Below are 13,261 nucleotides of genomic sequence, written 5' to 3'. Positions count from 1 at the left end.
CCTCCTCCCTCTGTCTCCCACCTTGGACTGTCAGTAGTCACAGAGAATTCACTGAAATGGTCTGGAGCGGGATGCCCTCAGCCTGGGGAAAACAAATGTAGTTTTCACTCAAACAGTGAATACAGTCTATGAAATATGATTACAGTACACACTGTGAAATGCTTGAGAGTCAGTGTTGCTTTAGCCATTACTGTGGTTTCCTTTCTCTGTCAGATCCCATTTTGTTCTGTTTCCCTTGTATGGGGTTGCCAAGTTGCTTAAGCGGTTGCAATTTCCCCCCACCCCTTCCCTTTTTTCCCCTCAATAGTCTTTCTCTGCTGATAGGCATAAACCATTTGGCTACATTAATTAACAAGCATGTTCGATCAACAACAAAAAAACTCTTTGAGTTTTAATGCATTTTATACTGTTTGTTGGGAAGTTACCACTGTAACGTCATGTCCAAGATTTTCTTTAAAGAAGCAGAACCAGCAAGGTGTCTCAAGATAATTCCACTAGGAAGAAAACCTTTTGTCTAACCTGCTGAAACTCTTAAAAGGCTCTCATACTTTTCAGGGCTGTCTATGGTGCCTACTGGAAAAAAGAATTAACTGAAGCATCGTCTGGCAAAAAGCTTTTTCAGTGGAAGCTCTGTTAAGTGGTCGAGCAGTATTTGTGCTGTGCTCTTGCCGTTAGCCTAGCTAGCTGGGCAGTAGAGGGATGTGCCACCAAATTGTTACGGGGGTATATGTGTGTGTGTGTGATTTCAGTAATATCACAGGTTATGGAGACCCAAAACATGCTACAAAATAATTGAGATACTATAGAGCTTGCTCAGTTTTTATTAGTATTAAAAGGTTTTTAATGTATGTTTTAAGAAGTGTCATTAGGCATGGAAAATTTGGTAGTTAGAGAAGACTGAAGTGTTGCATAGGTTTTTCCAAAGGTTGTATATTATATTCATTGGCTATCTGGTGTTCTGCTTTTTGGACAATAGGAAATCAAATACGTCTCTCTTTAAATCCGTAAAAACATTTCCTGTCAAGATGCTTCACAACAGAAATAGTGCCATCATGAAGCCAACCAGTCTTAAGGCTCAGTTTGATCAGTTTATTAAATGGGAAATAAGAGATGATTGCCTGTGATAGCAGGGGATGAATTTGATATTCATCAGAGACCTGGCAAATCCTTTCCATTCTGCACTTCTCTGTGTCTGTATCATATCTATTCACTGATTTGACTGAGCAAGGCAAATTTCATTTTAGGGTAGTGAGGCATATGGAAACTGTACGAATATTGCCATTTCCAATTGTGGGATGACCATACTGCACAAGGATGTGAATAAAATAGGCATGACTGAGATGTAAGCAGAGTATTAACACACACACACATATATATATATAAAGAAAAGATTAAATTTTTTTGTGTGTTTTCTTTTTTTTGTTTAAGTAGATGATGATTTAATTTAGTGTAAGGCTTCTCTCTCTCTCCTCTCTCCCTGGATTACTGATAATAGCAGTGCATCTAGTATAGGACTGATGTGGATTACACAAAGCTCTCAGCTAATTATTTGTGCATATATATGTGTTCAAGAGGGAGAACCCCCCCCCCTTTTTTTTTTTATTCAATAACTTTTGTTTTTTCCCTGTGTGATCTTTGTAACTGCTCTTCAGATTTGATTGAAAATTGCCATTCTCTGGAGATTTGGCCAGTTAATCAAGAAGTGAGAACATTAGCACAAAAGCCTGATGCTGGTATATTTGTGCTAGTTAAGACACAGGAAAATGGGTCCCTTAGGAGCTGTTTCCTATCAAGTCTGATCATGCAGAGAGAGAACCTACTTTATGTTGCAAGGACCAAACAAACATTTATAAAAAACGGCTGCCAGGAGACTAATAGCAAATACGGTCTCTTCTTCCATAATCGTTACAGAGAAGTGCAAGAGAATAAAAGAGGAAGGATGAAGGGAAAGGTGTATTTTAACAGCATAAACATTATTTTTGTTGTGTCCCAGCTGGGGAAAAAAAATACTGGTGTGCAGTCTTTCAGGAGCTTGTCATTGTTGAAATGTGTCCCTCTCTACAGTAAAATGTAAAGTACCTGTTGGACATTACATACTGTTTCTTTCTGTTTGGTATTTATAGTACTTTTGCTTGCTATGCTAAATTTTTTTAAAATATTAAATGTTAGGAAACAAACCCCCCCTTGAATTCTTCCTCCAAAACACGGAGGCTGTGTATTGACAGGCTTTTATTTGCAGAGGGGTAGATGTCTGATATATTTATCATATGTTGCTCACACTGGTAGCTCTGCCTGTTTACCACAATAGTTGCAATTACTTGCCACTCCAAGACCCTGCTTTCTGTTGCTAATGCTAGTAAAATTGCTGAAAGTGTTGTATAATGAGAACATTCACCCTGTGCAAAATACTTTGCTGCTATTACTCTGCAGACTAGTAAAGCTACAAACTAGGTTTAATTATGTTTTAAAAGATGTACAGCTCTTGCATACCCGTGTCAGCCTGTTTGTCTCCTGAGACTGGATCTCTTGTTCAGTTAACAACTTCAGAAGTCAGAAAAAAATTTGGTTTGTGTACAATGCAAACAGATTTACTACCATTTACAGCTAAATTTCCCAGATTTTCCCTTTTCACTGAATATATTAAACCTTGGAGTGGTTAGGCGTGCTTTCCCAGGTGAGAGCTCTGCGGTGTGGCTGAGCCGTCTGTGATGCTGGCTTGTGCCAGCCATGGGATGGGGCTGGGTGCGGATGCCGAGCGCCGGAACCCGGCCTGTTCTGGCTTTCCGTAATCCCCTTTCTGGCACTCGGGTGGAGGATTAAGCTCTCTAAATGGAACGTAAGCTAACAGCAAAGTCAGGGCAGGAAGATGCAGGGAGGGGGAGCCTGTGGTTGGGGTTGGAGGTGCTGGTAGAGACACAAGAGGAATTACTTCAACACTGCAGGTTGCAGAGGTGAGCAAGAAAAGTATGCCGAAGGGAGACCAGTGGTGAAACTTTAGCATGGCTCCATGCACACATGTATGATGATAAACTTTACTTACAGCTTCCCTTTAATGTTGATTTGGATTTACGCAGTGCACAAGATAGTTGCTCACAGTAAGTGACCAGTCAAATTTTTATTTTTCTTGTGTTGCTCAGTGCAGCAGACGTTGCTGTGGAGTGTTTGAGTAATTTGAAAGCAGAGTTACTCTCTTTCTTACAACCATTACCGTAAAATACCCAATCACGTTCTGAACAATAATGAAATAATTGTTATATCCCTCTGAACTGAAAAAAAAAACACCACCCAAGCCAAAGACCAACTCCCATTTTTTTTCAGTTATTGGTAAAATGGAGATGTTACTATTGAATGTGAGAGATGGGATTAAGTGTTCAGAGAAGAGAGATTTATATGTAACCCTTAGATGCCCTCAGAGCCCATTTCCCATTTTGGCTGGCTGAAGTAGATTGTGATCGGCAGTTTCTCACACTAGGCACCTAGAAATAAAGACTGCAGAAATGAAACATGTAGGAATTTAAGTGACTGCACTAACTTTATTCAGCCTGCCTGGCTGCCATTGAGTTTTCTGCAGGTAATTGTCAAAAGACAAAGGAATGTGAAGAAGTTCTGCTTATGATTTTGGTGAGTTCGTTAGAAGTATATTGAACAGCAGAGATGAGTGGAAAAGTACTTCTTCAAAGATGAAATAGTGACTGGCAGTAATTCTAGATTTATCAGAGTTAGGAGCTAACATTTTGGTAATAAGAGGTAAAATGTCCAGTAAGATAGGGAAGGCATGGCTGGGTTTGAGCTTTGGAAATGACACAAGGCAGTCTTCCTTCAGAAATAATCTGAGAAAATGTAATTGAAGGGACTTTTTGGGTTCATATATATGTTGAATAATGTTCTGTTGGCAAGTGTACTGCTAATATTTCTTAACTCAAGGTTTTGTAATGCTAAGAGTTGTTAGGGAAATTTTCTTCAAAAGTACAAAACAAATTGACAACTTTTCAGATATATCATTAACGCAGGTGAACTGTGAAATGGACCTTTTTATAGGCAGAACTACTAGCAGCAACAGTTCATTTTGAGCAGTTAATTTTTCAGTTTTTGAGTCATTAATTTTATTACAGAACATAGAACAATAATGATTTTTTTAAGTTATTTTTAGAACAATGGCAATTTTTAATTTTTTTCCAAGAATCTGCCACTGTGTACCTGTGCACAAGCTTGACTCTTACAAGACACACAAATTTTGTACAGATCCATTTGAAAGTAAGAATAACTCTTTGAAATCCCTAATGCTCTTAAACTAACTAAAACAAATTTTGAGTTTTCTTTCTGATTGATACCATTGTTCAAAGTTCTCATTATACTGTTTAATCTCTGTATTAGTAGCCTCAATAAATGACAGGTGGCATGGATGCTTGATGGACGGTTACATCCATTTCTGTTGGCACAGTGAGGCCCGAGTGAGAAGCCCTGGATATGTCATCTCAGCAAAAGGGAACTGGGGGAATGTTACTCTGAACACATCAGGATATGCAGAAGTTCACTGGAAGAGGTGCTTTAAATTTTCCTCAGTGCTGTAAAACTGAAAGGATCTTTTAATTACTCTATTTTGAAAAAAAAAATCGGTTTATACTGGCTGTACATTAAAAGTTGTATCTTTTGATATAGCAGGAATCGGTATTTTTATGGAGAGAAAAGAAACAAAGTTTGGGAATTTGCTCAAATTAGTTATTTCTGAGGAATATCTGCAATAATATCCATCTGGGTTCTCAGAAACTTTTGTGTTCTTCTAAACGTCCTTTTCCTCATTTTACCTCATGATAGCACATCCAGGTGGAATTCGCCTTTCAGAACAAAACTACTTTCCAAATAAAGAAATAATTACTTGATGCAGAGATTTTCACAGCTAGTTACTTAGTAAATCAGAATTTTAAGTCAAATCCCTCTGCGGGTCTCCAATTTTTCTCTCCATTCACTTCAATGTAAATCAAAACCTGTGTTATTTTGAGAAGAAAAGAGAGCCTGATTACTGTAATATTAAAGATTTTTAAAAGGATACATTATACATCTGTTGATTATGGAAGTAGTGCTTTCATTGGAGTTTTGATTCCTCCTCTAAGCACCTATTTACAGGCACATGCATGTTTTTGGTACAGATCTGTCTGCTGTCCGGGAAAAGGCAGAGGCGCGTGGGAGCTGCTGTTTCTTAATTGCTTGGATAACTGACAGTGGAGCCTGGTTCCAAAACCTGCTGTGTTTATAATTCTCAGTACAAACAGCATAAAAAGTAGATGTCATGGTGCCAGATAGCATCTGTTTTATATAGCTTTTGATATGCAGTTTCTGATGTGTTATATCCTAATCTGAAAAGATACGGAATAGGCAGGAGGCAGGTAAGTTGGCTGTTGCCTTCGTTCTGGGTTTGCTCGTGGTCAGGCAGGGGGATGCTCCTTCCCTTGGCAGAATAAACCTCTGGACCACCAGGTGGGACAGAAAGAAAGAAAACAGGATGTGCAACTAGGGGAGAGGCTTAAGTATGAGCTGACTTTAGGAGGCTCTGGGAATGAGAGCAAAGATACTAATGGGGCTGGGAAGTGGTGGAAAGAAGGATTTCCACAAGGATTTAGCTCCAATCTTGCATGGTGAGCTGTATCGCAGGAAGCCACCGAAAGCTGGTCTATCAGGAGTGGGTCCGAAGGGCTGCTGAAAAGACCGAGTGAGGCAAGGGGAGTTCTGTTTACAGGCTTAGTTTAAGCTACTCAAGGGAAAAACATGTGGGGCTGACAGATGGTAAAGTATAGGACCCAAGTGGTACTAGATCGATTATGCTTACACTGTATGTAGGTGTCTGCTGAAATGACATAGCATAAAGCCAGACATTTACTTGTTAGCAGAGGCATATATACTAATAGGTAGGATGACATTTCAGTCTCTTCTTACATGTGTATATACTTACTGTATGTTTGCTTGAAAGGGCTACACATGAAAAATAGCCAAAAATACTGTATTAACAAAGTCATGTTCGTTTGTGATGACCTTTTATCGTAGCTGAGATTCAAAATTGTGTTCATCAGCAACTCTGATTTTAGACTTGCAGATAATAGCTTCAGGGCAATATAAATACTTACGTAGTTTTCTATAATCGCCAGCGTCCCTAACTTCAAAACGAGAAACCCATGGCAACAGTGATCTGCAAGATATGCTGTATGAAACAAGATGGAACATTTCTTTTTAATGTGAAACAACTCCAAATGCTCTGACATTCCTATCTCTATGTTTTTGTGTGTAACTTTAGAATTGCCATGGAGATTTGAATATTTATTTATTTTTAAACTTTATGCAGTGGTACATATGGAACTTTAGCTGAAATCAATAAATATAGAAATGTATACACTAGCCTATGTGGTATTTATGAATTATGTGGATTATCTTTTATATTGGCTTTATAAGCAACTTTTACTATACGGAAAATATTTTATTTTGAGTTCTCGTTTACATTCATAACGTAGTTCTAGGCAGGTTCAAGATGCTGGTTAACCTTTGAAATGTAGTACTTGCCTAGTGCTTAACAGAGATAGATGACGAAGCAGTGCATATTAAAGCCTCTCAAAACACAGGATCATCAATCTTCAAGTAGCTTGGCTTCACGCAGCGTGTTGTTATCCAGGATGCACAAGGCATATCTACAGCCCATGGAAGCCTGATGCATCCAGCCTCCTGCTTTTGCATATTCTCAGTGGAAATGTCAATTGGACATTTCCAACTGTCTCTGCCTGCCTTTAATGTCTCTTCAGTAATTTGTCTGACTGTGTGTTAAACTCATAACTTACCACTTATTATTTACTGACCTGATGAATCTTAAGTCCCTGTTTGAAACTTATTCTTCACACTTTATAATATTTTCTGTTTGGCCACACAGGTAATTAAAAGTATAAGCTTTAAATGAGTAGCATAGGTATAAGAATGGTTTTAGATCTTTATGCTGGAAGTCCTTGAATTACCTTGATATAAATTTTAAAGTATAGCATTCACAACTTTGACATCAAAATTACACATTTGGTGAATAACGTATGTACTTTTTGAAAGTCAAATTAAAAATAAAATCAATTGGTTAGCATTAGAACCTCATGTAACTCTTTGATGTCAGCCTATTCTGGCATGCTATTAATAAAGGCCTGTAATAAAATGTTTAAAGAGGTCTTGGTACTTTATGGAATTATACAAGCTGTATTTTCTTATACTGTTTTTAACTCTTTGCCAATGAGTCTCTTGAGCTGCCTGGTGTGTTCAGTTGAGTCCATAGTAACCTGGCCAGAGAGAGCTTGGCAGGTGTTTCCCCAACCACTGCTGACCATTAGCTGATTTGGTGCTTTTACTTGTCTACTTTTTAAAAAATGTTGGCTGTGATAGCTTCTGTAACATTGCTTTTGTAAGTGTAGTAAAATGATGATTGAAAATTATCAATATCATGGCAAAACCACATAAAGTGACCCACCCCCCCACCCCCGACCCCCCAATTGACAACAGTTTCAGACAGCAACAGAAAATATTTTTTGTAGTTGTGGAAGCACACATTTCCACTACACGTGGTAACCCCAATAATCTGAAAATGGTAAGATGACATTATTAAAATGCGTTAACCTATCAAACCTAGGTTTCAATGATTTTTATTTTTTTAATATCTAGGATGAAGATCGAACAGAGGAGGACAATAGCAGAGTTGAGCCTGTTGGACATGCAGACACTGGTTTGGAGAATGCTACCAATTTTTCCCTGGAGTAAGTTACTGGCAGAACACATTGTTCTAAGGATGAGTCTTGAGGCTGAATATAGACTAGCAAAACCCTCAGAATAATATGAATGATGCTGCTCTTAAAGTGGGGCAGTCTTTTTTTTTTTTTTTTTTTTTTTTAGGTCATATTTCATTTTGGTTTTAAACAATTTGCTTCATGGAGGTTTTTTAAAGCAGGTTTTAAACAGTTTAAAAAGCCTGTGTTAAAGATGAGCATTGGAAACTTGACATTTATAAGTGCTGATGGTACAGTACATTTTCTGCCTCAAAGAAGATGCTTATTTGATGGAACTCTGAAAACTTGACAGAAGGAATAGGGGTCAGCGCTAGCACAAATAGATCAACAGGCAAGAATTTCAAAAGGAAATATCTTAATTCCTGTCACCAGTTCACAGTCTACTGGGAAGATGTGCATGCAGGTCACATAAGTTATGTGATCAGAAATCTTATTCTTTGTGAATGGATCAAAACTGATGTTGTTCAGGACTGGGAAGCTCTGCCTAATTTAAGAAAAAAATCAGTAGAGGATACTTTATTTTGTCACGAGATACAGCAAGCTTGACCTTTTGCATTTCATTGCAAAGAGCTGATCCATACTTCACTGTGGAATTAATGAGAAAATATCCCTTCTAGCCTTAAATTAAGCCTTTTAAATTGATTCAAGTTAAATTTTAAATAAAAGTAAATCTTCTGCTCCTATTATTTCTGAATTGAATTATGAATTAGTTGCAGAGGTTTAAACATTAAAGATCATGGTGGCATCTATTGGCAGTACATGCTGAATTTTACTCTGTTCCATTTAGAAAATCTGTAACATTGTAAATTCCAAATGCTGTTTGCTAAATAGAGTTTGCAGAACTTCTGTCAAATTTAATGCTTCTTGGTGTTGCTTTTAAGTAACTTACTGACTTTTCATCATATACTACTTCATTCTTTTCTATTTTGATATCATACTACTTTGCATGTTTGTTTGAAGTAGTTGGCCCAAACTTCTGAGAAAATCGGGAAGGAAAATAGAAACACTCCTCGCTTAGGAAGGGTTCATTTCCTTTTGTTTTCCATTTTACTTTGTTTAATATTTGAATTTGGGACAGATTGTTTTTTTAAGAAAAAGTATACTAAAAATGAATGCCTAGATCTTAAATGTGTGTTTTGAGAAAAAGGAAGGTTACTGACTGAAGCAGTAGAACAAGTTAAGCAGCGTAGGCTTTATATGAAAACTGACCCTTTTAAAAAAAAAATATTTAAGCTATGTTTCCACTTACAACGATTCTGGGTGAATCACAGTGATTTTTATTTGTTCTCTTCCTCAGCCCTCAGTTTTCTTTAAGCTAATAGGAAAGTCAGAAAAAGTTGATCATAAGGAGCCACAGGTATACCAATAGCAAAAAATGTCTTTTGGAGGTGAAAGGTGTTGCTTGATTACCATGAGCTGCTTTGCACGCTAGTTTAATGAAAACTTAGCCTTAATGTACAGTGGGAATGAAATGAAGTTAGCCTATACGGGAACTGGGGCAGGGAACATTACCAAATGCTGTAATGCTGTCAGTCTTAAAACATTGGTCCAAGTCTGAAAAATAACACGTTTTTGGCTGATCTCTCAGCTCTCCTGTTGCTGCAACGCTTTTTTGAGCTAATGTGGTGGTTTGACCTTGGCTGGATGCCAGGTGCCCACTAAGCCACTCCATCACTCCCCTCCTCAGCTGGACAGGGGAGAGAAAAATATAATGAAAGGCTCATGGGTCGAGATAAGGACAGGGAGAGATCACTCAGCAACTGCTGTCACGGGCAAGAGAGACTCGACTTGGGGAAAATTAGTTTAATTTATTACCATTGGAATCAGAAAAAAACACCTTCCCCCCACCCCTCCCTTCTTCTGAGGCTTAACTTAATTCCCAATTTCTCTGCTTCCTCCCCCCCGCCAGTGGCACAGGGGATGGGGAATGAGGTTGTGGTCAGTTCATCACACGTTGTTTCTGCTGCTCCTTCCTCCTCACACTCTGCCCCTGCTCCAGCGTGGGGTCCTTCCCATGAACTTCTCCAGCATGGGTCCTTCCCACAGGCTGCGGTTCTTCACACACTGCTCCAGCCTGGGTCCCTGCAGGGTCACAAGCCCCGCCAGCAGCCATGCCCCAGCGTGGGTTTCTCTCTCCACAGGGCCACAGGTCCTGCCAGCAAACCTGCTCCAGCACAGGCTTCCCACGGTATCACAGCCGGCTCCGGGCATCCCCGTGCTCCGGCGTGGGGTGCTCCAGGGGCTGCAGGTGGGGATCTGCCCCACCGTGGGCTCCCTGGGCTGAGGGCACAGCTGCCTCACCGTGGGCTTCACCAGGGGCTGCCGGGGAACCTCTGCTCTGGGGCCTGGAGCCCCCCCCGCCTCCTCCTGCACCAACCTGGGGGGCTGCAGGGCTGCTGCTCTCGCACAGTCTCACTCCTCTCTTCTGCTGCATTTTTTTTGTGCAGATTTCCACCCCCCTCCCCCCTTCTCCTTTCTTAAATACGTTATCCCAGAGATGCTACCACCATCACTGATGGGCTTGGCCTTGGCCAGTGGCAGATTCCTCTCGGAGCCGGCTGGCATTGGCTCCACTGAACATGGGGGGAGCTTCTAGCAGCTTCTCACAGAAGTCACCCCTGTAGCCCCCCCACTACGAAAACAGTGGCAACAGGGATAGAGACCTTCCATTTATGTTGTTTAAAAAGTCAAATACAAATTGAGGCATACAACAAATATAAAGGCTACTTTAAAAATACATTTTAAAAAATTTAATGTGAAAGACATATAGAAGAAAATGTAATGCAGTGTTTGTGCTGACTTCCTAACAGTATGTGGTCTGGTTATTCTCAAATTCCAGATTAAGCACTTCAAGCTTTTGTGATAGGCCACCGTATGATCAAGAGCCTATTGAAGGAAGTAGAAAATCTTTTACTGCTATCACAGGGCATTGGTCTTGTTCTTTACTCCATTTCTAGATTCCATTTGACTTGTATACTGATGAGAAATAACCTTCTCAAAGATCTGTATGTATATGTAGTGCCAGGAAATATGGGAAATGTATGTAATACTAGAGAGAGGCATAAGCCACAAATTTAAATTGTGGCTTTTGTTCAGATCTCTCACTTCCAAATTTACTGAGAGGTTTGGCCTTCATGTATTGTTTTCTCATCTGGGTATTTATAATTCTTTATGGTTTATGGGCTGTATTCCACCTTTCCAGATGTAGGCGTGTTTCAAACACATCAGTAGATGTGGTCCAAATCTATTTCTAGAAATTTTGCATGTCTCTTTCTGAACCTGTACTTTTCTCTTTCACTTTTTCCCCCTCTACAGCAAAAAGCATAATTGAAAACTATATGCATAGTTGCTTCTGGAGGAGGTCTGGTTGGTTTTGAATGTTACAGTTAAATCTTACTGTGGAAACTTCACCTAGTAAGGAAATACAGATCCAGCAATCTCCCAATAGAAGAAATGGATTTACAATAAAACAAATTGATTTGTTTTAAAACTAGAAGAATTTAACAAATTTAAAAATTGAACAATGCTTATTTTATTAAGGGGTAGTTACGTGAAAGCTAATGTTAAAGCTGGTAAGGCTTAGTGTGGTCTCTCTCCAAGTTAAAAAAATAAAGCACATTAGTGCTTAATGATCAGTTTTTAGGCTTCTGAGGAAAAATTGTATTTCTGCTCAATGGTCCAAACAGTTAACTTTAAATTGAACTTTAGAGTAAGGAAGAAATAAAACAATGCATGCGATGATACTGCCTATTTTTTTGTAGCAAACTCAAGTTTAGGAAAAAATTATTTGATTTTTTTGTTTGTTTTATTAATTGAACTATTTTTTATGATTGATCTCCTTTCATGCCATCAGATTAATCTTCAGGTACGTAGCATTCAGCAATGCTTTCATCACCATGAATTGATTTCTGGAATAGTTTTGGTTTTCTGTGTATGTTTGTGTGGGGTTTTTTGGTTCCTTCACGGTACATGTTCATATTCCCTCATTCGTCATTGTCTCACAGTGATATGGTAAAGCTCGTAGAAGTCTCCAATGACGGCGGGCCTTTGGGAATCCATGTAGTGCCTTTCAGTGCCCGAGGCGGAAGGTAAAGTATCGTGTAGGATTTTAATTGAACTGTAACTTGCTGTGTTTTATCTTAGTTGTGTTAATGTTTGTACTGCGTGCCTTTGCCTTCTGTAGAATATTGTATGTTTTTCAAAAGGCAGTCTCACTGATTAAGAAAGGAAGAAATGCAAGTTTACTGACTCTGTAGTTGGAGTGGAAACTAATGGAAAGGCTCTGCTTGAAAGGAGTTAGAACTGTGGGGTTTTAATAGAGTTTCTGTTGTAATCTCATGGGAAATTGGGAGTATAAAGATGTTTCCTTTCGCACTCTTAAAAACTATAATTGGCTGCTTTAATATTTATGCAACATTTGCTTGCTCACTGTTTAGAGCCACAAGTTCCCAAATAACAGCAGGAGTCTAAACCAGAGGTTTCCTATGCCTGTGCATGATAGTGGAAGAGGAAACAATCATCACAGTTTCAATGTTTTGTGTTGTCCCATCTGTTGGGTTTAAAATGAAGTAGCAAAACCAGTTGAAACTTTCTGATTTTGGTGAAGGTGAACCTTTTCTATTACATGGCAGGCTGGAACTCCTGAAGTTGGATTGTTTACAAAAAAAAGTGTAAAGAAAGTCCTTTACATTAACAAATATAATATGGGGGGCTATATTAGTAAACAGAATGCATCATCTCTAACGCTTACTTTGCTGTAGTAGAGTTTTAGCATTTAGGGTCATTAACATGGTCTCAGAAAAATAGTTTTAACTTTTGCAGTAATTAGTGGGGGATTTGAAGCCTTTAAGTATGTTGAAAAACGTTAGTTCTTCAGGAATATACGCAAATTTTATTCTGGTCATGCATATTCTAAGTATACCCTGTATTTTCCTTCTTTTAAAGAAAAGGGGAACAAACACATATTTTAAAAGTAATCTTTGATTACACATGAAGGGGTGTTACGTTTCCACACCTGTTGACCCAGCAGCATTTTCAGTTTAGTAATTAGGAGCAAAACTAACTTGCTATACATGTATACATATCTGAAATATTAATATCCTCTTTTCAGAAATGATAAATGTGTTTTTCCTTCTATACCAAATACCTTAACAGGATTGTAAACACAGAGGAATAACAACTTTATTTGCAGTTGTTACTTTAAACCCAGTGCTTTCATAGCCATACTGATATGTATAATGAGAAAATGTAATTTTTTTAATTTTAAGGCTACTTTTTCTGAGGACCACAAGTTTGAAGAGCAAACTTCTGTAAAGTGATAAATGATTCTATTCATAATCTGAAATTCAGTAAATTCAGTGTGGGGATGGGAAGGGCAGGAGTGAGTGGTACTTCAAACATAACGTCAGAAGTAAGTTCCATGATGCTGGAAATGCTTGAAATGTTCACACAGTTATCTGGGA

At 38.7% G+C, this 13,261-nt stretch overlaps 1 protein-coding gene across 20 annotated transcripts in view; it reads left to right on the top strand.

Annotated features, from left to right (window-relative positions):
* Positions 1-13,261, top strand: part of PARD3 (par-3 family cell polarity regulator) — a 461,704-nt gene that overhangs the window by 228,940 nt on the left and 219,503 nt on the right. For 11 of the 20 annotated variants that reach the window (XM_040589699.1, XM_040589698.1, XM_040589697.1 and 8 more), the window contains 2 exons: positions 7,678-7,769; positions 11,804-11,887. In XM_040589699.1, the coding sequence (XP_040445633.1) occupies positions 7,678-7,769; positions 11,804-11,887 (176 nt within the window). Of the gene's footprint in view, positions 1-7,677; positions 7,770-11,652; positions 11,665-11,803; positions 11,888-13,261 lie in introns of all 20 variants that reach the window. The other 9 variants (XM_040589689.1, XM_040589690.1, XM_040589685.1 and 6 more) reach the window with 1 other exon arrangement.

This window comes from Falco naumanni, chromosome 4, assembly GCF_017639655.2.
Source record: "Falco naumanni isolate bFalNau1 chromosome 4, bFalNau1.pat, whole genome shotgun sequence".
NCBI classification, from domain to species: domain Eukaryota; kingdom Metazoa; phylum Chordata; class Aves; order Falconiformes; family Falconidae; genus Falco; species Falco naumanni.
Note: the sequence above shows the minus strand (reverse complement) of the source record. Positions and strands in the feature narration are given on the sequence as shown.